Here is a 23,185-nt window from a genome sequence, read left to right as displayed (position 1 = left end):
AGCCTGTGATTTTTAATAATGCAAAAAGCCTTACAGTTAAACTTGTATAGATGAGCCCCTGCTGGGCATGGCTGAGCCCCGTGTCTCCAAGCTCATTGCTGGTGTTCATCAGAAAAAGGCCCAGCAGGGCATTCGCCTAACAGAGCCAACAATGACACAACCACTGGGCTCCTGTCTGCAAACCCAGCAGGTGGGAGCCTGGGACTGACAGCCCAGCAGGAGCCCCTGCAGGTAAATAGGTTTGGGAACAGGGTGCGCTCCCTCTTGCCGTGCTGGAGGACCCTCGTGCGAGTCAGAAGCCTTGAGTAGCGTTTGATAGCCTCAGAGCTTGCAGCTCATTACAATCAGGGCTGAGTGGCAAGAAGAGTTTGTGAGTGCGTCAGAAGGCAGCTCTTTCAAAGTTCCACGCCACTTTTAATTCCTTCTAAGAAATAAACACTTGTGCAGTCTCACAGTTTCTAAGTGAAAAGCTTCCTGTTTTATCAATTGTTTAATACATATTTCAGAATTACAGAAAAGCGTCAGGCTTGCCAGGCATCTTTCGTATCTCTTCTCTGCTGTGAAGCGTTGCCTGTGAGCGAGGATGCTGTGGGGCACAGGTGGCGGGGAATGGCTGGGGAGGGGGACAGGTGTTATGAAGGCGATGGTTATCTCTACTCAAGGAAGGCTTCCTGTGTTCCTAAGCAGCCTCATGGCTGGAAATGAGCAATTTCCATGACCACCTGAGGCAAGGTCATCCTCACCAAACCTCCCACCCTCTCTGTGGGGGCAGCAAGGCTCTGGGAGGGCAATTCAGAGACAGATTCCAGGGTGCATTTCCCACCCTTGGGTGCTTTGTCCCCAGGAGCTGCCTTCCTGAGTTCTCCCCCATCCAGAGACCCCAGTGGGAGGCTCTGCAGCCAACCTTCTTTGAGCAGGCAGAGGACAGGCTATGGTCTATTGTTGTCTGAGAAATGTGGTAATAAAAGCAGCTGGCGGTGGGGGGGGGGGTCTTTCCTGTCTTACCTACTTGGAAACTTGCAAGTATCTCAAAATACTTTGAAAAGCAATATAGTATTACTGTTTCCAAAAGGATGGATTTTAAAATAAAAAAAACCCATAGAAAGAACATAAACCATTTTGTCAATTTTTCTGAACCAGCCTAAGCCTCAGAAAGAAAAGATTTGGACATCCTCTGACTTCATAATACACAATCCCTTTCCCCCCAGCTTGCTTCTCTTCAGCCTTTACCAGGCCAGTCCTGGAGCTGCAACGAGCTCCTGTTCGCAGGATGGTGGCTCAGCAGACCCCAGGGAAGCTAGGGCAGAGGCTATGAGCTCCAGAGACATCCATCTGCTTCACTGGCCTGCCACAAGCAGGGCTGTTTGTGTTTGCCTTTATGCTGGTTACAAGCACATCTGTGTTTCTCTCCTATTCCCATCAACCTCTTCCTTCAAGTCTGGTGAGGGATGGGGAGAAACAGTGCCTGGCTTCACCCTGCTCCTCTCCACCTCCTCACCTGAACTACCGTGGGGGTCAGGTCCTAATCATACCTCCAGACCCGCCTCTCCGGCTGCCTCCTGCTAACTTCTGGGGTGCCCTCCAGCTCACAGCCCAGTACACAGTGTTCTACCCTGAGTAGCCTTTGGAGAAATCGGGGTCACTTTACATCCCTCACATGGGTTCTGGTGGCATATCTGGGATGGTGTTGGGTTCCACCTGCCACCTTTGTCTCTCAACAGACCTTAACCTGGCTCCAGGGCTTCTGCTCTTGGCTCCAGACCCTGCTCCCCTCCCAGGAGCAGCATTTTACCCCCTGTTATCCAGTCACAGCTGGTACTTGAGTAACATGAAAAGGCACATCTTCCAAAAGCTATGAAATATACCTGTTTCTCTCCCTTCCTTGTAAAGCACTGGTCACCTTGATTACATTCAGCTAATCCCACCCCTACCCTGTCCATGACTTAGTGGGTGGTTAACATTCATGGCCAAGTTGGTGCCCAGAGGCACCAGGCTGGGCCAATGGGTCACTCTAGCTAAGAGAGCTGAAGGAAGTTTTTGCTTCTCACTATAAAGGAACCAGTGCAAAGGCCAGGAGAGCTGCTGCTCACATGCACCAAGCCCTGTGGCCTCACTGGCATCAATGAATTAATCCTCCCCCAAAGCCCAGTGTGGGAGCTGGTTCCCTGCACGCTCACAAGGAAGTGTAGGCTCAGAGTGGTTCCTTGTTTCATACAAGGTCACACCATATGGCCAGTGATCTAGCCTTTTCTAGCATTGCCACTCCCAACCTGCTGGCTGAACAAGCAGGCAGCAGTGTACCCCAGGTATTCTGGCCCTGGAGCCACACCTGTCGGGACTGGGCAAGACTAATTACTTCAGATGAAACAAATGAAAGTCTTATTTCTCAGTTTATAGGGGCTCTGCTCAATCAAGAAGGGATTGTGAGGCAAATGGCCTTACAGAGCCTATGGCTGTCCCCAGCGAATTCTCTGAAAATGTAGGACTCCAACAGGGGCTCCTGTCCCTCCTCAGTCAGAGCCAGCCTCTGCCATCCTCATTCTTTTACGAGTCCCAGTAAATGGGACTCGTAAATGTCAAGGGACATTACCAGCCCTCCATGGTTGACAGTAGGAGGCTCAGGGGCTCCTGAGAGCTGGTATGAGGTTGGCCTCTCCTAGTGTCTCCACTTCTTGGTCCCTGATTGCCTCTCTCCTGCATATCCTGCTCATTTAGTGAGCCCATGCCCTCCAGACCGCTGGAAAGGCCATTTTATTAAGGACAACATGCTTGATGCTCTTGAAAACAGGGCTCACAGGACCAGGGCCCCACCTACATGTCCAGCAGGTCATGTTTCTTCTCAACCATAGGCTGAGCTTTGTCTCCTTGGCTGCTCCTTCTCCATATGTCCAGGTGGTTATAGAACACAGAGGCAGAGTTTTCCATGCCATAGAAATCAGTCGAACCTGAGCTTGCTGACTCTTCCCTTCTTCCCCTGCCTGCATCCAAAAGTGATTGTGTTGGAGTCAAGTCAAAGGTGATTCTAGGGGAAGTAGGAAGGTAGCCCCTCCCCAGATATGTGGGTGTTCAGAAACACAATCACCTTTCCTAGCTGAGCCTCTCATTCTGTGGAAGAAATGTCCAGGCATAGTGGGGATTTGGAAAGACCAAAGCTGCCCCCAGATCTCTTCAAAATATGTCTGAGTCCCTCAGAGATGCCAGAGACACGATGCAATGTCCAGATGGGTGGGATGGTGCTGGGTGACCGATGAGGCAGTCAGAGTGGACATAGAGTAGCTGATATTGGAAATAGCAAGGGCACAAAACAGGGTTGCTGGGACCAGCCAGGGGCTGAAGGAGAAACTCTTCAGAGAGAGAAAGAGATTGAGGGCTACCTCTGGTTGTGTTGCAGACAGGCTGAGAAGAGGATGTGTTACAGACACTGAATCTGAAGTTGCACAAGGAAAGTTTTCACACTTGGGGATAATCTACCAGTGACCTTTTCCATTCTGTTTCCTCAAAAAGACTGATCAATTACAATGGACATGTCCACAGAGGTGTCCACAGCCCCATCTTTGGTGCAAAGTCTCAAACTCTGGACTACCCAATCCCAGCTGCATCATGGCTGGTGGTCAGCAAACTAGGGCCCGTGGCCTATTTCTGATAATAAAGTTTTATTGGCATGCAGCCACCTTCATTTCTGTACTGTCTGTCTTTATGCCATCATGACACAGTGGGGTAGTACTTTCCACCCAGGCCATGACCTGTGAGCCTAAAATGCTTACCATCTGGTCCTTTACAGAAAAAGTTTGCCATCTTCTGCCCTTTTGCATTCTTAGACTTTTTCCTATTAAGGATATAGGTTACAAATCAAACCAGGTTTTATTACACATTTGAGAAGCCAATCCACTTTTCAGGTGTAAGAGTGACAGTAACTAGTCTGTAATCAACCACTTCTCATCTCCGAGGGCTGAAACTGTGGTCCAGAGCACATCTCCTTATAGACGACTGGCTGGCTGAGATGCTGGAGTGGAGTGGGGAGGGTGAAGGGGCACAGAGGATGTGCCCTAGAGTAACGTGGTTACAACATCCTTAAGGTTCAGGAAACTGCTTATGCAGCAGCTGTGGTCCCAGATATTCCAACATCTGACTCCAGGAGCAGGTAACTCAGCAGTTCCTGGCTAATTAGGTGTTCACACAGGCTGCACTTTAGTGATGCTTGTTTTGGTAATGTACAAGATGCCAACGAGAAAATGGAAACCACCTAGACACTGCTTTCCCCAGAATGTTGGTCACAGGATCACTCAGGGAAGGGAGCCACCTTCTGTCATCAGAGATCAGGCATGACTGCTCCATGCGTTTTAGAGATCTGCATCGTGTACCCTCATGAAAGGGGGATGAATTCATCTAAGGATCCCGCATGTTCTTTCACATTCTAGAAGCTATTCTATACATTAAGCTTCCTGGTCGGCATGTTCTACTGCGGAGCGCTGTACATTATAGTCTCAGAAAAGTGCATTTAAAATAAGCAGGTTTTTTTCTTGTATTTTCTACGTCGAGTCATGTTTCAGTGATGCTGATATAGTCATCATTTTTTCTTCAGAACAAAAAAGGGCGCAGTTTATAGCAGTGTGAACCCATGTGGGCTAGATTCCATACTGCTGAGACAGTGTTGTCACAGGAGTTTGGCCATGGTGGGCACAGGTATCAAACATGTCTTTCTCTCCCCTTTTCTTTTTTCTTTTTCAGCCCTCAAATCTGGACGACAGAAGAGGTAGCCGCCCCCGCTCCATGGTGCGGTCCTTCACCATGCCATCATCGTCCCGGCCTCTGTCTGTGGCTTCTGTCTCTTCCCTCTCATCCGACAGCACCCCTTCCAGGCCAGGCTCTGATGGGTGAGTGAGCTCAGCAGCGGGGTGCTTAGTTCAGGGAAGGGCCCAGGGGTCCTCGTGAGGAGCACTAGCTTGGGACTGCTTGTCACAATTGAGGATTTTTCTTATTTGATATTATCTTTGAAATGGAGACCCTCCCAATGCTTTATGGCTGTAGTGCCCAGTATGACATTCAAGTTCTTGGGACTGCTGCAAAAAAGTGCTCACGTTGGTACCACTTCCAGAAAGGCATCCATCAAATTGTGAAATCTCCAGCAAGAGTTCAGTCCTGGTCAACACACACATCTTAGCAGAAGGGCACTGCAGTCCCTGTGGCCGTGTGCTCTGCGCTCTTCAACTCACACTCACTGCAGGGTGGCAGGCCAGGGTGGGGACTGGTGTGGTCTGAGTGTGATGCAGCCACCATTGCCCCCACTAGCTGACTGTCACAGTCCGGCTCACGTAGGGACTGTATGGGCCACTTCTCTTCTTTTGTTGTTGTTTGTTGGAGAACAAAAGTATTTTCTTTTCTGATGAGGTTTGTTATCTTTTAAAGGAAATGTTATTTAAGTTGAATACTTCTGAGAACAACCATTTGTCCCAAACTTTCTATGACCACCTGCAAAACTGGGTACCTATTATCCTTTCTTTCTAGTTTTTGATTGTGTTAAAATGCACATACCATGAAATTTACTCATCAAAACCATTTTGAAGTACATAAATCCTCCTTATTTACTCACATGGTTTTGACCAGGCTTGATCAAAAAAATGATGACTTGTAAAAATCCAAAGAAATTTCAAAGCCAAAAAAATTTAATTCCCACTTGTGCATTACACAGCTCAGTTGATGAAGAGAATCTTTGGTCAACACCCCCCCACCCCGGGGTGTTATTGTCAGCTAGGCTAAATCATTATGGAATCTGCTCAAGTTTTCCCTGCCCTTAATTTTGTGAAAAATTTTGCCTCCCAAAAAGCAAACGGTGCCCTAAAAGCAGGTAAAAGCTATGGTGATAACCCACTTAATTTCGGTGATAAAATAAAAGTTTGAGATTTGTTGAAAGATGACGTCTTTAGCGGAAGTTTGGTGACATTATGGGAAATGAACCAAGCATCCACGTTATTCAAGATAAAGAGCATGAATGACCCATGGGTTTGGTGAGCAGTGTTGGTGTGGACAGCAGTAATTGTGTGACTGTAACGTAGCCTTCTCCACGTGGTTTCAAGTCATGGACGCTCAGACCTACTGAATGTGCGGTACAGGTGAATTTGACTCATTTTGGAGAGCTGAGCTCTGTGTTTCCTGAGCACTCACTGCTTTTCCTCAGTGGCTATCCCCTTGGAACCCTTGACCTGCAGATTTCAAGGGTCTTCAGTACACAGTTCACTGCATTAAGTACAATCTCATTGTTGCACAAACATCACCACCATCAATGCTAGAACTCTTTTTCATCTTCTAAAACTGAAACTCTGCTGGCAGAATGGCTCAAGGGGGAGCCAGTTTGCTAGTGCCTGCCTAGCAAACGTAAGGCCTGGAGTTCAGACCCAAGTACCACCATCAAAAAAAAAACTATGAAGTTCTGTTCCTATTGAACAGCACCTGCAGTTCTTCCACATCCCCCACCCAGCAACTACCACTCCTTTCCTCCTCTGACTTTGAAGCATCTAACACACATGAGTGGGTCATGGATCCCCTGCCTGCAAGACCACTTGGCAACCCATAAAAGGGATAGTTGGATTCATTAAGTAACATTCATTGAGCACTCACTGTGGCTTTGCGTTAGCTCAGACTATTGCAAAGATAACCACAATATTGGTGTTTTTGAGTTTCCGAGTGCCAACCTTGTAACATGTATTCTTTATTTATTAGATTGCATGGAAAAATGCTTCATGCATCTAAACATCAGAGGAGAACTTTTCATTGTTTCACTGTTGAGTTTTGCACACGTATGTGTTTGTCCAAGCTGATTTAAACCCATACGTTCCTGGCTCCTTTGGCATACAGACACAGATTTCCAGAGAGCCCCAAGGGAAAGATCAAGTCTAAGTGCCTTTGGTTGCCCATGATCAATGTGGCCAATGGAGAATTGTAAACTATACCCACATTTTTTCTTAACAGTAATTTCGATCAGTGCCTGATATTTAGAAGGCCAAACTCATATAGAAGTTCTCCGTTTAGAGGTATTTAAATCATGTGTGCCTGTCACGATTGCTAGAGAAATTTAATGCCACTTCCCTTCAAGAGAATCCCCAGGCTAGTTAGGAAAACATTTTTATGTTCCTGAGAACACGGGGATTAGATGGAAGTTGATGGAGAAATTTTAGATGGAGAGAGGTGTACTATAGTTGGCTCCTCCCAGGAGGCATTTGTTTAACCTATAACTGAAAGCCATCTTCATTAGAGTCCAGATTTTTGTTCATTCTTGGGGTTGCCATCCTTTGCTCTCTATCTAATGTGGAGAAAATGAGGCTTGGTCTCAAAATGGCACAGGTCACATGCAGAATGAAATTCCTCCTGCCAACAGATGCTTCTCATAATGTGAGAAACTGAAAGCCACCAGTCTTTCTCTGGTTCTTGGGATACTCATTAGGATTGGATGGCAAAGTTCTCCTCCAGGAAAAGGTGTCCACTAATCCTTTTTTTTTTTCTTTTTTTTTTTTGCCTACATTAATTGTCTCCAATTTTGCAAGACCAAGAATAAAATGACAAAGATTTTTGGTTGTTGCTTATAATGTGCTAGGTATTATATTTCATACCTAATGGATGTTGATTTATTGGTTAATTTATATCAGTTGGAAAGTCCAAGTGTTACAAAATGCCTTCATCCTCAAAGTCAATTTTGGTGTATTTCATCAATCATCTTCAAGTTTTTGATTTTTCTTATAGGAAATTTTCAGATAGATAAAACATAGAGAGACTATTTTAATGGGGCCCAATGTTCTGTCACCCAACCTCAACAATATCAATATAGCCAATCTTCTTTTCATCGGATGCAACCCACTCCCTATCCCGTACTTGATTTTGCAGAAAATCTCAAACATTATGTAATCTTATCCATAGATATGCATATCTAAAAGATAACTATTTTGTAGAAAATAACAGCATTGCTTTATTATCACACCTAAAATAACAGAAATTCCATATCATCAAGACATATTAGTGTTATTTTCTCATTATCATAAACATTTTTTTGTTTGTTTGAAACAATACTAGAAAAGGTCCCCACCTTACACTTAATTGAGTCTCTTTCAATCCAATTTAAAAATGTTTTATTCTCCTTATAATTTATTTATTGAACAGTCCTGATTGCTCTCCTGTTATGTCTGCCATCTGAATTGTACTGACTATATACCCTCCTGTGTTGTTTGATGTGTGTGTCTATCCACCATATTTCCTCCACATTGTGACTTGAAGCTAGAGGTTTGATCAGATTCAGTTTCAATTGGGGTCAGAGGACTTCATGTGTAGCTGTATGTCCTTCTTTTCAGAGGTACATCAAAACTGGTTTTCTCTCTTCTGGAGATCTGAACAGCTGTTGGTAATCAAATGCTTTGGTTCAACACCATTACTGTTGAAATAGATCTGTACCTTGTCAGCAGATCCCACCCTACAGCCCTGTTACTGTGGGAGAAGTGAAACGGAGCTGTGATTCTTGCTCTCAGCAGTCTGTATCTCCAATAGACTTTCCATCCCACTTTGTGGCTGGTCTTTCCATCCCTGGTCCATCAAAGGGTTGATTTCCATGCTACGCATCCCATATTGGAGAATAAGTTTGCTGCAGTGGCCTCTTCTTAATTGGAGCAGTGGTTTTATTCCAAATGTCCCATTCAGAAATCAGTGTGAGAAGAACCATAGCTATGATGAGAATGTGACTGTCTTTCTCAGTTTTCTTCTCTCTAAATCAATCTCTCTTTAAAGTCAGGCTTGGAAGCTGCTAAGGGCTGGAAGCTCCCAAAAGCTGGCTTAGGGCCAGCTCCATGTGCATTACAGGGGGCTAGAGTTTGCCCTGCCACCTGGCTCAGGGACTGCCTGGACATTTGGCAGGTGGAGAGCAAGGAGCTTCTCTGATGTCCTTTTCTTGACCATATGGAACCAATGTGGCCACACGCTTAGAAGACACAGTCATCAGAAATCACAACGCTGTTAGACTATGTGACTGTATGAGTATAGCAGCTTTTAAGAGACCATATCTCTTTTCACATCATATATTTTGGAAATGCAGCATGCTAATTCCAGCAATATCTTTCATGGTCCATTTGGATACCACTAATTTAAAGAACCATTTTCCTTCCATTTCCTGATGTGGAGGTTGTACGGTAAGATTTTTAAGGTGTGTTCACACCTTGAAAACATTTGGGTCACTGTCTGCACTCCTCCTTACAGCTGTAGGGATTAATGAAATTCCAACCTGAGCACTGGATCCATTTCTTCCCCCCCCCCCAGTATGACTTACTAGGCTGAGAATCGATACACATGCAGATCTAATGCTGAAATAGCAAAGTACAGTTGTGTTTACATGTGTGTGCACACTGACCTTCTGACACATGCCTACAAATAAGTCCAAGATCCATTCACTCAGCAACCTAACCATTACACCAACTGTTCAGTGTCAGAAGACAGAACAGTGAAGGTGTCCTTGGTCCCCTTTGGGAATGAGAACATGAAGCTTCCAGGGCTAGAGGACAGAAGGCTCACAAGCAGGTGACAAAGCTTAAACCCAAGGGCATCTCCAACAAAGTTGCTTACTTCTGGCCAAACCATCCAAAGGGCTTTCACTAGGAAACAACCAATATATCTATAATCAGAGAAACTCCGTCAGAATCAAAGTAATCAGAAGTTCTTTCACATTGACATCTGCATGTTTTCCCCATTGCATTTGTGAATGTGTCCATAAATTTCTAAGTGTGCCTAAAGTACTATCCTTCCATCATATAGCATAAAAAATTCCTAATGTCAACAAACATACAGCCAGACTTCCCCTCTCCCTTGTTGTTCTGTAAGTGTCCTTTTTCCAGCTTGTTTTTATTTGGATCCAAACACATTCCTTACGATTGGCCGCTGTGTCTGAAGTCCCCCACTGCCTCTCTTTTTTGAATCACTCCCTTCCTTATAAGAGTCTGTGGCTCCCAGTCAGCACTGAGATGCATCATGCATGGTGAGAAGCAATTGCTCTTCTATGAAGACATCACTGATTTAAAGAACTGGTTTGTTTATATTATTATTTTAGGTTTGCTTTGGAACCCCTACTGCCAAAGAAAATGCACTCCAGGTCCCAGGACAAGCTGGACAAGGACGATCCAGAGAAGGAGAAGAAAGACAAAAAGAAGGAGAAAAGGAACAGCAAGCACCAGGAGATATTTGATAAAGAATTGAAGCCGGCCGACAGCTCCCTGCAGCAGTCTGAGGCTGTGATCCTCTCAGAAACGGTAATTTATTTGGGGATCTGCCTCACTCTATGGAAGCCTAGCAGCCCACCACAGCTCCACATCTAGCCAAGAGCACTGTCAGATGGTTTTTATTAAATTTTCACAAAAATAGTAACTTGAAAACATGGGGTCTCCCTCAACCCTAACCTCAAATAGCCTGATGCTGCAGGGCAATCAGAGATGCAGAGTCCAGCCATCTTTTCTCTGGAGAATGCTGGCTTAACCTTCATCCTTCCTTCCAGAGGTTCAGTGGATTAGTCTCTACCAGGGCCCTTCTGTTTCTAGGCTCTAAGATCTATTGGACTTGGTGTCCACATATGTCCTAACATCTGGGAAGATGAGCAGGCATCTTTGATTGTCAGAAAGCAGGGCTCTGTGTCAGTTAATGCATCTTCCTTGCCCCTTCCTGACCAGAAATCTTTAAGCCACAGCCCTGCCCAAGTGTTATAATCCACTCAGCCAGCATCTAAAAGTCTCTTTCCTATGGGTTCCACCAGCTGGACTCCGTGCCCTATTATCCTCCCACCTCATCTGCTGCACATCCAAATCACTTGGCCATCTTTCAGAAGGATTTACAGGGACCTAACATGACAGGTGCTAGCAAGTCGACATTAAAGACAGAGCCCAGTAAGTTGCTTTCACCCTAGAGTCCTGAGCGTGCTCTTATCATGAGCTAAGCCCCCCAGGCTTCTAGGATGGGCCTTCCAGAAGCACAGAGAAGTATTTGGGGTCTAAGTGCAGAAATGAGTCCCAGAGTGCCCCAGGAAGTGCTGTAGGGAGACTGCAGTGAAGACAGACAGAGTTCTACAGACTGTCAAATTTAGGATGAAGTCAAGCTTGGAGTCCCCCAGCTCCAGACATAGATGGGTGCTTACCTGGTCAGTGGCATCTCCCTGGGCAATCACACATGACCTGGCAGTTCTGTCTTGGCTGTGATTAAAGTGTTTCATCAAAGGTCTCAGACAGGATCACTTCTTAATAAAACATACCTCACTGCTTTTTATATCTTAAAAAACAGAGGCTATGCCACAGCTCCACCAGCGGTCACATGTTGGTTGGTTGCTCATTTAGATGTGGAAGGAAGAGACCAGAACCATGCCATAGATCAAGAAAGTGTACGTCCCTCTGGCCTGTGGACATGTGCTCTGACTGCAGCTGGGCTTCCTTGTCTTAGTATAGCATGTAGGTGACCATGAGTATTGAGCCCAGGGCACACTGGACAGAGGCTGGCAATAAGTGCCCAGTCACTGGACTCAAGCAGTGCATTGAGTGGACATCCTCTGTCCACTATTCTGGAAAACTGGGGTGCCAGTGGCCCTAGTGACCCAGTGTCTGAGATCTCATCTTAAGCCCAGGTGACTTCTGAAAATATTGAAACAGGGCTTTAGGGAAGTGGCAGAGATGACCACAGTTGAGTTGTGTAGAAGAAGTCCTAGGTCATAGTTCTGCCCCTCCCAGTGGTGGCCCAGTCTCCCTGTGAGAATACCTGCAAATGACAGGGCCTGGTACCCATGGGCCGACGGCTTCAGCAGATCCAGGGGAACTCTGCAAGGTCAGAGCACAGAACCTTGACTTCACTGTCAAAATCTGCTGAGGCTCAGAATCACCAGAGCTGTAGCACCAGGAGGCCAGGGATCCTGACATCCAGCTGGGTGCAGGGTAGGCATCCCCTCCAGGGTACAGGTAACTGACAAGGTTTGTGTGGACAGAGCCAGGCTCCTGGAGTTTCCTAGGCTGGCCTCTAAGAGGACCGGGAGCAGGGAGGGCAGAGAAGAAGGCCATGGCCCCTGATCAGGGAGGGGGAGCTACGCTGGAAGGAAGCAGTAGCAATGCATTCCCTGGACAGCTCCAGTGCCCCCTAGTGTTCTCTGGGTACCTGGCATTGGCATTGTCTCATTGGCCTCAGCGTCTACTAAGGCTTCTCTCCTCACCATTGACAGTGGGCTCAGCTTCTTGCTTCATTTGCATCGTCTACAATTTCAAGACATTTAACTGAACCTCTCTGTACCTCCAGCAGAGAGAAGTCCCAGCCTCTCCGAGCTGGGCCTCCAAGCCACCAATGCATCTTCCCAGTAAACAGCTTTATGCTGTCTGACTCTCCTGAAGGTCCGTGAATCCCTGTCACAGTTCCTGTTCATATCAGCCTGAAAGCCCAGCCCATAGCTGGACCTCCCCAGACATCCCCCAGAAGTGAGGCTGCTGGAACTCATGATTTCTGTAGAGGTGCAGCGCCTGGGTCTGTAGTAGGCCTGTTGGCTGAGGCCCTAGATCCCTCATTTACCAGAGGGCCTACCCCTCCTGCTTGCTGGGCCCCAGACCCTACTTCCGGCCTCAGTAGCCCTGGACTCAGCTGGCTTTGTGGACCTCTTCTGGGATGGACATTACAGCCCACCTGCTCTTACTCACTCAAACCTGCTGGGCAAGCCTGCCAGGCCTCCAATTAGACAGCAGCACCAAGCCCAGAGCCATTGGCTGTTCCCCCTCCTAGGGAGACAGTGTCCTCTCCTGCTTTTTGACTGTGCTAATAACTTTTCTGATTACTGCTACCTCAGAGTATTTTGTAATTGCTGATATTCCCCTAAGGCCTAATGATGTGAGACCAAGTTATAAGAAATACATAAATAAAATTTACTGTTGTAACAAAGACAGACAAAGGACTCAGGTGGGAAAAAGTCAAGTGCATCCAGAAGTCAGAGTCCAGCAGGAACAATAAAGAAAAAGAATTCCTACCCAATAACAATGCAGCATAAGAAAAGAAATGGAAGAAAGGGAAACAAAAGTCCTGCCAAAGTTTCCAGACCTTCATTCCATTCTTGACCCTTTGGGGGCTTCCCTGGGTCTTTGCTGTGAGCATCTGAGTGGCTTATCACCGTGTTCTGCCATTTGTATAATATGTTGAAAGACCTGAGAAGAGCTGGCCACCCAAGCTCAGTCAGAGGATTAGTGTGAGACCCTTTACTGGGGGGTTGGGCTGCTGTAACTAAGTACCCTGTACTCGGTGGATGGCTCAAACAACAGAAATTTACTCTCTCCCAATTCTGGAGGCAGAAGTCCAAGATCAAGGCATCCGCAGAGTTGGTTCCTTCTGGGGCTGGGAGGGAGACTCTCCCGGCCTCTCCCCGCTGTTGTTCAGCTTGTAGAAGCAGTACGAATCTCTGCTGTCATCTTTGTATAACGTACCCCTGTGTGCATGTCTGTGCTCAAATTTTCTTTTCTTATAAGGAACCCAGTCCTAGAGGATTGAGGTCCACCCTAATGATGTCATCTTAGCTGGGTCATCTGCAAAGTCTCTACTTTCAAATACACATTGTGAAGTATGGGGGTGTGGAGGACTAGGGCTTCAGTTTAGGAATTTGGGAGAAGCACAGCTCAGTCCATATAGTCCTTAAGTATGCCGTTTCTGTCCCTCCAATGTAGATAAGTCCGCTGCGGCCCCAGAGACCGAAGAGCCAGGTGATCAGCGTCATCGGAAGCGAAAGGCGTTTCTCAGTGTCCCCGACATCACCAACTCAGCAGACACCCCCTCCAGTCACACCAAGGGCCAAGCTCAGCTTCAGCGTACAGTCCAGTGAGTGAGAGAGCATTTCCCATGTCAGAGATTGTGGTGGTGTTCCATGACTGCCCCCTTGATCATGACTCCACAGAGGACCCCTTCCCCCAGCAGCAGGTTGAGAGTTTATATAAACACCTGGAATTCAGGGAAGTCCCTCCACAAGGGCTGGAGACACTGGACTCCAGCAAATCAGACCAAAACCTCTCCTTAGCTTCAGAACTTGGTGGGTGTTGAGTACAGGGTCTTCCCCAGTCTCTGACTTTGTGCCTTGCGAGGGTACCTGAGAGGCCCTGGGGTGGCCCCCTTTTGTCATCATGGGATCTCACAGCATCTTGGGGCCTTGTCCATCTGTACTTCTGCGTGAGGTAGAAGAGTACAGAGACAAAACTTATTTTTTTGGTTTTTGCCTAGTTTCTAGAGCTGCCATAGCAAATCACCACAAGTTTCATGGTTGACACAAAAATGTATTCTCTCCTGGGTCTGAAGGTCAGCAGTCTGAAATCAAAGTATTGGCCAGTTGGTTCCTCTGAAAACTGGGAGGGAGGGTCTTTCAGGCCTCTCTCCCAGCTTCTGGAGGCTTCCAGCTTATAGCCCATCACTCAAGTCTCTCCCTCTGTCTTCACCTGGCCTCCTGTTTCTTTTCCTTGTAGGACATCAGTCATTAAATACACAGTCCACCATAAATTCTGGGTGATCATGCATCTACAAAGTCTGTATTTCTAAATAAGGTTACATCCAGAGGCTCTGGATGGACCACAAAAGTCTACATTTGGAGGGACACTGCCCAACCCACTCTAAGTGGTACATTCAGACCATGAGAAAGGAGTGGAGAAAGTGAGGGCCACTCCTTCCTGTGGCCAGAGAGAGGGGACCAAGACAGAAGGGGATGTGCAGCTGTCAACAAGGGTCCTGGGCACCTGGTTTCTTCTTGCTGAAAGGGGAGCAGTGGTGATTCAGAGACCATCAGGTAGTGTATGTCTTGGCTGCAAGAGTGGCTAAAGAGGCCCACTTCAGTAAGAAAAGAGTGCTTTGGGTGCTGGCACCCCTCCACATCCTTCACTCTATTATCACATGATCCTCTTCTAAGCTTATTTTTTACACTTAAAAAAATGTTTAAAACATAGAATTACCATGATCTAGAGCAGTTCCTCTCCTAGGCCTATACTCCAAAGGATCCAAAACAGGAACTCAAATGGGTATATGTGCATGAATGTGGGCAGCGACATTGTTCACAAAAAGCCAAATGTCCTTCAACCGATGCAGAAATTTTTAAAAATATGCATCCAAAGAAATATCCATATGATAAAATATGCAGCTATAAAAAAGTAATGAAGTTCTGACACCTGCTGCAAAATAGACAGACCTAGAAAACACTAAGCTAAGTGAGATGAACCAATCACCAAAGGAAAGGAATATGTTATACAAGTCTACTTGGAATAAATATCTAGAATAGGCAAATTCATGGGGACAGAAATAGAGGTACTGGGGCTGCAGGAGGTAAGGGTAGGAGCTGTTGCTTAATGGGTTCAGACTTCCTGTCTGGAGTGATGATCGCACAGCATCTTCAATGTCATCGCTATTGGATTGTACACTAAAAAAGAGTACAATGGCGGATTTTTGGTCGTTTCTGGTTTTGCCACACGAAACAAACAGGCAACACTGCCTGCTTCAGCCAGAAGCCTCCTTCCTGGACTCCACAGCCCCATGACCAAGAACCCACATCCTCTGACAGGACTCACTTCCTTATGAAGGATTTGTCCTCAGATGAATTGTTGGGGAAAACTCTAAAGGACACTCATCAGTAAACATATCAGTTTTTCTGTTTGACTTAGAAAAAAACAAACTATTTCCAAGAGTCTCAACAAGTGGTGAGAAAACAGCCTGCCTCAGTGATCATTCCTACATCTGAAAACCGCCATTTTCTGGTTTGCTTTAATAGTCAGTTATACTTCCCTTGGCTTACAAAAGCCACGGCCTCAGTGATGGTGTCAGCTGATATCTTCCTTTCCTACAATTGTGGGTTTTCCTGGTGAGGGAGAGGTGAGACGTGAGGGTCTAACTGTGTGCCCCATCATCAGACTTCACCTGGTAAAACTCTCCAGGTAGTGCCTGGCAGGCAAACTACAAGCCTGGCAGGGCCTCGCTAGCAGCTATGAACAATCCTTGTCCCAACAACTGGGTGGCTGCCACTGAGGCAGAGGGGGGTTGACATTAGTGTTTTCATGGAGAACTGATGCCTGATTTTAGGTGTCTTATGGTATTTGCTATTCCCTTTCTAAAACCTTCCATTAGAAGGGAATTCCACCCTTTGTATTCTTTACCTCCTTCTTGCTCTCTTCTCTGCTCCACTGGCAGATGTTTCTGTGGGACAGAGTGTTTCTTGAGTGAAGAATAAGGAGCAGCCCATGGGCCATCAGTCTTGGTGGCCATGTTGACCTGATTTTAAATAGATCTCGATTTTCCAGGTCTGGAACTGAATGGCATGACCGGGATGGACGTGACTGATGTCCCTCCCCCTCTGCCTCTCAAAGGCAGCATGGCAGATTATGGGAACCTGATGGAAAACCAGGATTTGATGGGCTCGCCAACACCTCTACCCCCTCCTCCACACCAGAGAGTAAGTGGGGATCTATAACATGGGGCTTTGATTTCCTCTGCTGTGCCACACAGGAATCCCTCCTCCCAGAGAGCAGGTGTACCTTGGGCCAATGAGGAAAAACACAGGATGTGTCTAGATGTTAGAGTGATGGGGACACAGATAGTGTGTACCATCTGTGGTTCTGTATATCATTCCCAATAACTGCAGTAAAGCACACGTTGTGACACCTTGCCTCGGAACCAGGAAGAGAGGACTACAAGTTCCAGTGGCTCTCATGGCCCAGAGGTCATTTGCTGGAGGTGCCATTCTTGTGAAATTTTGATTTTGAGGCAGCTTTCCTGCCACAATGTCTGACTGTTGTCTGTGTGTTGACTGTAGAGGAGGCACACTCTGCTGAACAACATGGCCCTGAAGGAGGGCATGTCATGTTCCAGTGATTCCTCCAGGCAGCCTCACCCTCATGCTGGGAGCCCCTGGGCAGGGACAGGCACTGGTCACTAGGACCTGCAGAGTGGCAACAGTTTGCCTCCAGACTGGGCACAGCTGCCCCTCACTGCACTGCCAAGCCTGGGACTCCCCAACTTTTGTCTATGTCCCAACCTGGCTTCCTCTATCAGTACTAACCTGCATGAGTGTGAGCAGCCACACTGAACCCTCTTCCACACTGTTTCCCAGGCTTGTCCCCCTTGGACACTCTGATTTAGTCATTAATCCACTTTGGGGGGCTCCCTGTTAAGTGGCCTGAGGGCCTGCCCACTAATACAAATAATTAGCAAAAAAATCTTTAAAAGCCATTTAAATCAGGGCCTCTGGTACCAGTTGCAGAATCACTCCTTTTAGGTTTACTGTGTTGTACTCCTGGTCCTCATGGCCACCATCCTGCATGGCTCAGCCCTTAGGCCTGTCCAGTGCTGGGCCTGTGGAGGTCAGTTGGGGAGGAGCATGTGGGACTTATGCAGTTGCTGAACAACCACTTCCAGGCCCACCCCCCACACCTACCCACCCACCCAGGACACATTCACAGCCTTGGAAAACTATATCAGCTCAGTCTAAAGAGTGAATATCCCTGGTCACATTTGTGCAGCTGGTCATATTTTTTTTCTGTTCAGCCCCCATAAAGTAATTATATGACCCCAGGACTTCCATAGAACAGTGAAGACATGAAGTTGATAGGTGGCTGGCAAGGTGTGGTTTTTTTATGTCTTCATAAACAATATAAATTCTGCTTGCCATTTATTTTTCCTTTTTTTTTTTTTGGTGGCACTGGGGTTTGAAGTCAGGGCTTCATGCTTCCTAGATAGGCACTGTACCACTCCACCAGCCTTTTTCTTTCTTATTGTAAAAAAAAATGATCTTTTCTATCAAAGTATTCGTCACCCTCTTAGATTACTTAAAAATTCCTCAGGCCACCACCTTAGGTGACTTGCATGTTTAAAGGGTCCTTGCTTCTTCTTCCGGATTCCTGAACAACTCCAGTGCCTGCCAAACTGCATGCCCTAACCCATCCCCCAAGCCTTTTAGCCAATCAGGAAAGACTGTGAACCTTTGACCTGGACAAATCCCAGGTGAGGGGCAGGTACGACTGCATCAGGGATATAAGGAGGAGCCACTGTCAGCCATTTTGTGCTTGCGTGTTTGCTTAGCAGGAGTGAGCACATGCGTGCACCCTCTTGATCAAGAGAAATTACCTTGTCAAGATTTTCTATCTCTTGTGTGTCTGTTTTTGGCACCAGAGGGTTATCAATTCAAACATTATGGAGACTTTTTCTCTGAATGCTCTGTAGTTTCTCTCTCTCTCTCTCTCTCTCTCTCTCTCTCTCTGTGAGAGGAGTGGAAGAGATAGTATGTTTATTTTTTGTCAAAGGAAAAGCAAGCAGGGAGACTTCAGATATTGAAAGGACAGGTGGCTCTTCTGAGGCCACAGCTCCACTAACATAGTTGCAGGCTCCCTAGAGATGTCACAGTAGGAAGATGGCCCTGAAGAAGGGACCAGGTTCCCTTGCAAAGGGGAATTTCCAGGAAACCCAAGCACTCAAGCACAGGAATGTAAAACTTGACCTTCCTGGACACTTGTAACTACATATTAACACAGAAGGAGACTCAGGGAGTCACACGGGGACCTTGGCTTTGAATGCTAATGGTTTAGTTGCTTACATATCTATTTTGTTAGATAAGCAGAACTGCCCCCCACGTCTCCCTATACTAGGAAACTTAAAATTCTGAGCTTGAAATTACTACCAAGTCCATTTTTGTTACAAATCAACTCAGGGGTAGCATTTGCTTGTGTCACTTTCTGGGATGCATCATTCCCAGTTACTGGTGCCACTTGTGGCTGGTTAGGTCTAGAACTAATATGCACCATCTTCAGCTCCATTTATAAAGGGGGTGAGTTCAGTTAAATTAACTACCCAGCTCTCTTTGCTTCTTGTTTCTTGTTTACCTCGCCTGAAGCAGAGAGGTGACAGGCTGGTGGTTATCACGTCATTCTTACCAATGTATTTCCTAGGGTGCCTCACTTTGTGCAGGCCCTGGGAGCCACTTTAGGATAATGACTGTTCGTCTGCCTTGGGAGATGATCAATATCCCCCTGTCACTCTCATTGATCGGTGCAGGCTTGGAGGCAGGTCTATCTCTAGTTGCTGCTATTTTCAGCCGTCACTTATTTGGGAATGGCTCTTATGACCAGTAATCTGAGCTATCATTCTGCTTAATGGTGACAAACCTGACATTCTCATATTTGGCACAAGGGCCATCTTCAGCATCAGTTTGTATCAGGCTGTGTTGGTTTGGCCCAAGATTATTTGCTCCTGGCCTGTCAGTGCGGCCTTCTCATGTAAATACACGCAAGGTTATCAGATCTTGAACTGGGTCTGTCTTTTAACTGTTCTTCCCACCTTAGAAAGACTTTATTTTTCACTTTCTTTTTTTATAGTGCCTAAATATTCTTTTGTCAGTTGTAGGTCATTCTTGTGTTGTCTGTGAGTCAGGAGGAAACTTGGGCAGCGAGTGAGGGACCATCTGCGTCACTGATCTGTCCTTAAAAACTTCCTTTTTCACATTTACCTGCATGCCAACTTCCACTGAAAGGCTGCAAAAAAATCCTCTCTTACCGTTTTAAGTTACATGATGGTGTGCTGAGATTTCATCCCAACTGTTCTGTCTGTGGTGTGCACCCCGCCCCTCCCTGGCTCTGCTCATTTCTCCCTTCACTGACTCAGGGCCTTGCTCACTCATTTACCCTTGTGATCAACTCACATCTACGGAGCATCACCTCTCTCTGTGCCTGTGATGGGCACGAGGGTCGCAAGAGCAATAGGGCAGCCACTGCTCGAGTCATTCACACCTCAGCAAGCAGGTCCATTAGGCAGGGCTTTTTCTTTCTTGGGAATCTTTTTTTCATTTTTTTTCTTGGGACTCCAAGGCATTCTGTGGGGCAAATCCAGCCAGCCATCTGTTTTTGTAGAGTTTTCGTGGAACACAGCTATAGCCACTTCTTTGTGTAGTATCTCTAGCTGCTTCCCAGGTTCAACTAGGGGCCACAAAGCTGAAAATAGTGACTTTCTAGCCCAATCCAAGAAAGCTTGCTGACCTTGGCTTTCAGCTCAGAAAGGAAGGATGTCTCTTCTCACCCCTGGAGAACATTTCAAAGGACATGCCTGTCCCCCTGCTAGACCCATAGCACTGTATCTAACAGCCAAGAATAGTAGTTGAGCTTCTCAAAGGCTGGGCAGACTGAGAGAAGGTACTAAGAGACACTGGACAGGACTGTGGCTGCAAGGCAGCCCAGTGTTGGGTGTAGCAGACCTGCCAGCCCTAAACAGCCCACAGTGAGAAGCCCAAGTCACATGGAGGGGCAGCTCCAGTCCAGCTAAGTGGATTAACTTCCCACCACAACCATTGTGCTAGGTAAGGCCCCACCTGGAAACAGGTGCTTTCTTGTGGGGGCGTAAGTAGTGTGATGTCTTCCTCATATTCCTGTCCTCTAGCATCTGCCACCTCCACTGCCCAGCAAAACTCCACCTCCTCCCCCTCCAAAGACGACCCGCAAACAGACGTCGGTGGACTCCGGGATCGTGCAGTGAATGCAGAGAGCCTGCCTCAGAGGAGCGAGCTGTCCTCCTAACTCCCTCGGCTTTCGTGTCTGGTGCTTACCTCATTGGGCCTGTGATGTCTGACCTGTAGTGCAATGGTTTTGCCTTAAAAGGAGTTGTTTCTACCCATGAAAGTGAGTGGCCCTTGATCACTATCATGGAGCCTGGTGGGCATGGGGCCAGGACGTACCTTGTGCTTATCAAAGTTGGGGGCCCCCGAGCGTTCGGTCTTTGAGAGCCTGCCTCAGTCTTGCCCTAACAACCTTTCTTTTTGTGCCAAATGACGTGTGTTAAAAAGAGCTCAGCTGATCTGAGTCAGCCAAGTGGGAGAGGTGAGGACGTCACCCGTGAGAACCCCCGTGTTCTCACTGCTGCCCACCCTCGCTCACTCTCTCGAGATGTTTGGCCCACCCCCTGCTTGCTGCATCCGTGGTGTGACTCTGCGTCGGTTGGGTCTATCTGCAGCCTATGTCAGGCAACTTAGTTCCACTTTCAGGGAACTTCCTGCTTTATCTTGGTATCATTTAAAATAGGGTATTTCTCAGCTACTGAACAGTTACTAATTTATGGAGTGAGAACAGCATTAAACATACTGGATCAAATGGAAAAATAAATATGAGTTTAGGAAGGTAAGTTTCATTCTTTTTTGAAAAGAGACTATGTGTACCACAAGAGATGGTTCTAATTGGGTGAATTCTTTGTGTTCTCATGCTGTACAGAAGTTTGTATATATTACGGTTCTTAGAACTTGTTTTAATTTTTGTGGTCCTTCTGTTTATTGTAATAGGCATCCACAAATGGATTCTTAATATGTGTTCTTAATTTTTAACTGATGGAAATGTAAAAAGCAAACAAATAGACAACAAAAAACGCCCACAAGTTAAATCTGTTTTTCAGAGCTCTAAGGGCTGGAAATGTTGGTGGGCAATGATTTAAAAACAAAACTAACTTTGTATAACCTAATATTTTTATTCTACCACCTATATTTTTTATTCACCTGATTGATACTCTTCCTAGTAAGCCTCAAAGTTAATCATTGACAATGAAAAATAAAATGTTATTTAAAAAAGACTTCCAGTGTCTAGCCTATTTTGTTTTTATCCTTTATCTAAAACACAAATGTGTTTTCCTAAAAACACATTTATATGTGCACACTTCTTCAAACGTAACTTTTAGTCATCTCAGTCCGGTAGCCTCTGGGTTGGGGCCCAGATTAAAGTACCACATCCCTGCATAGGTGCAGATGTCCTCCGATCCCGGATGGAAATGGGTGCTCCCTGAAGCTTTCTTCCGGATGGTGGATCCCGGGGACTGTGGCTGCATATCGTTGATACCTCCTTCCCTCTTGCTCATGCCTCCTTCTTGTCCAGCCTTTGCAGCTGCTAATTTGAGAGAGGGCTTTGTTTAGTGGGGTGTGTGATTTGACTTGAGAGGCTCTGGCACTTGAGAGCTTTCTCCAGGGCCTGCCAGGCTGGATGTTAGGATACAAGAAATAAAAAAGTCTGTGCCCTCCACTCCGTGTGAAGGGCTCTCACCTCCCTTCTTCCAAAACGCGTTCAATCTGTAAGAATGTACTCCTCTGCCCCAGCCAACCAGCCTGGAGGAGACCACTGCAGAACCCACAAACCCCAAGGCATCCTTCATGTTGCTCACCAGCTATCCTGTTCTAGTTTGCTGTACTTAAAAACTGAAACGCAAGCCTCTTCTCATACTTGTAAATACCCAGTCCCCCCAGGGAACTGAACGACTGTGAAGATAGCATTTTTTCTTTTGGGTACACACGCAGGCACAAAACCTGTAGGAATTTTTCCCAACCCCACTGAAATGGGAGTTTGTTGTGGGGTGTCATCTGGTGGGATTCTTCCTGATCTCACAGGATTGCCCTCAAGTAATACAACCCCAGCTAGAGCCACCCCTGACCACACACTGGTCTTGAGAGCTGGGAAATCCACAGTGAATGCAGAACAGAGTTCAGGAAGACAAAAAAGAAGACAGCCTACATGTCACAGAAATTTCCTAAAATAAATTATAAATATGCTGATACAGGCACAAACCAGGTTGCTTCTCAAACTCTATGCATACACAAGATGTACTTCGTTGTGTTAATCAGCTTTCCATTACTATAACAAATACCTGAGTTAAATCAGTTTAAAAAGAAGAAAGGTTTATTTGGGTACATGGCTGTGGATGTTTTAGTCTGTGACTGACTGACCGTGTTGCTTCAGGCCTTTGCAGCACAGTCCATTGTGACAGAGGGCACAGGAAGGGTATGTCCCCATGGTCCCACCATATCCCACCAAGCCCTCAACACATGGACCCTTAGGGGACATTCCACATCCGATCTATAGTTCTCACCTTGTAGATCAAAGCCCCAGTCCGGAAGAACCTGCCCTCTACCCGGTGTCCCCTTGTCCGTGCTTGCTAAACCGGCTTACAGGAAGCCTTGCTCCTCGGAGACAGTGCTTCTCAATCTTTCTTCAGGTACCTTCCAAGGAATTTTACCCATTAATTTTTCCCTAATCACTCCCCACAGTTAAAAACTAATTGCAAATACACTGTATATCTATTTATGTACTGTATGCATATCTATGCTTTTATAAGACTAGTTTGTCCCCTGTGATGGTTTATCTTGACTGTCAAGCTCGATTAGGGTAGGAAATGCCTAGAT

The 23,185-nt window shown here is 46.4% G+C and overlaps 1 protein-coding gene across 2 annotated transcripts in view; it reads left to right on the top strand.

Annotated features, from left to right (window-relative positions):
- The window catches only part of Dock1 (dedicator of cytokinesis 1), a 477,546-nt gene extending 455,958 nt beyond the window's left edge, over positions 1 to 21,588 (top strand). For both annotated transcript variants that reach the window (XM_074078054.1, XM_020167338.2), the window contains exons 48-52: positions 4,729 to 4,874; positions 10,076 to 10,274; positions 13,692 to 13,842; positions 16,293 to 16,444; positions 20,413 to 21,588. In XM_074078054.1, the coding sequence (XP_073934155.1) occupies positions 4,729 to 4,874; positions 10,076 to 10,274; positions 13,692 to 13,842; positions 16,293 to 16,444; positions 20,413 to 20,508 (744 nt within the window). In that variant the 3' untranslated portion in view covers positions 20,509 to 21,588. The remainder of the gene's footprint in view (positions 1 to 4,728; positions 4,875 to 10,075; positions 10,275 to 13,691; positions 13,843 to 16,292; positions 16,445 to 20,412) is intronic.
- Positions 21,589 to 23,185: the final 1,597 nt, after the last annotated feature.

The sequence above is a fragment of the Castor canadensis genome, chromosome 7 (assembly GCF_047511655.1).
Source record: "Castor canadensis chromosome 7, mCasCan1.hap1v2, whole genome shotgun sequence".
In the NCBI taxonomy this organism is placed as follows: Eukaryota; Metazoa; Chordata; class Mammalia; order Rodentia; family Castoridae; genus Castor; species Castor canadensis.
This window is presented reverse-complemented; position numbering and strand designations above follow the sequence as displayed.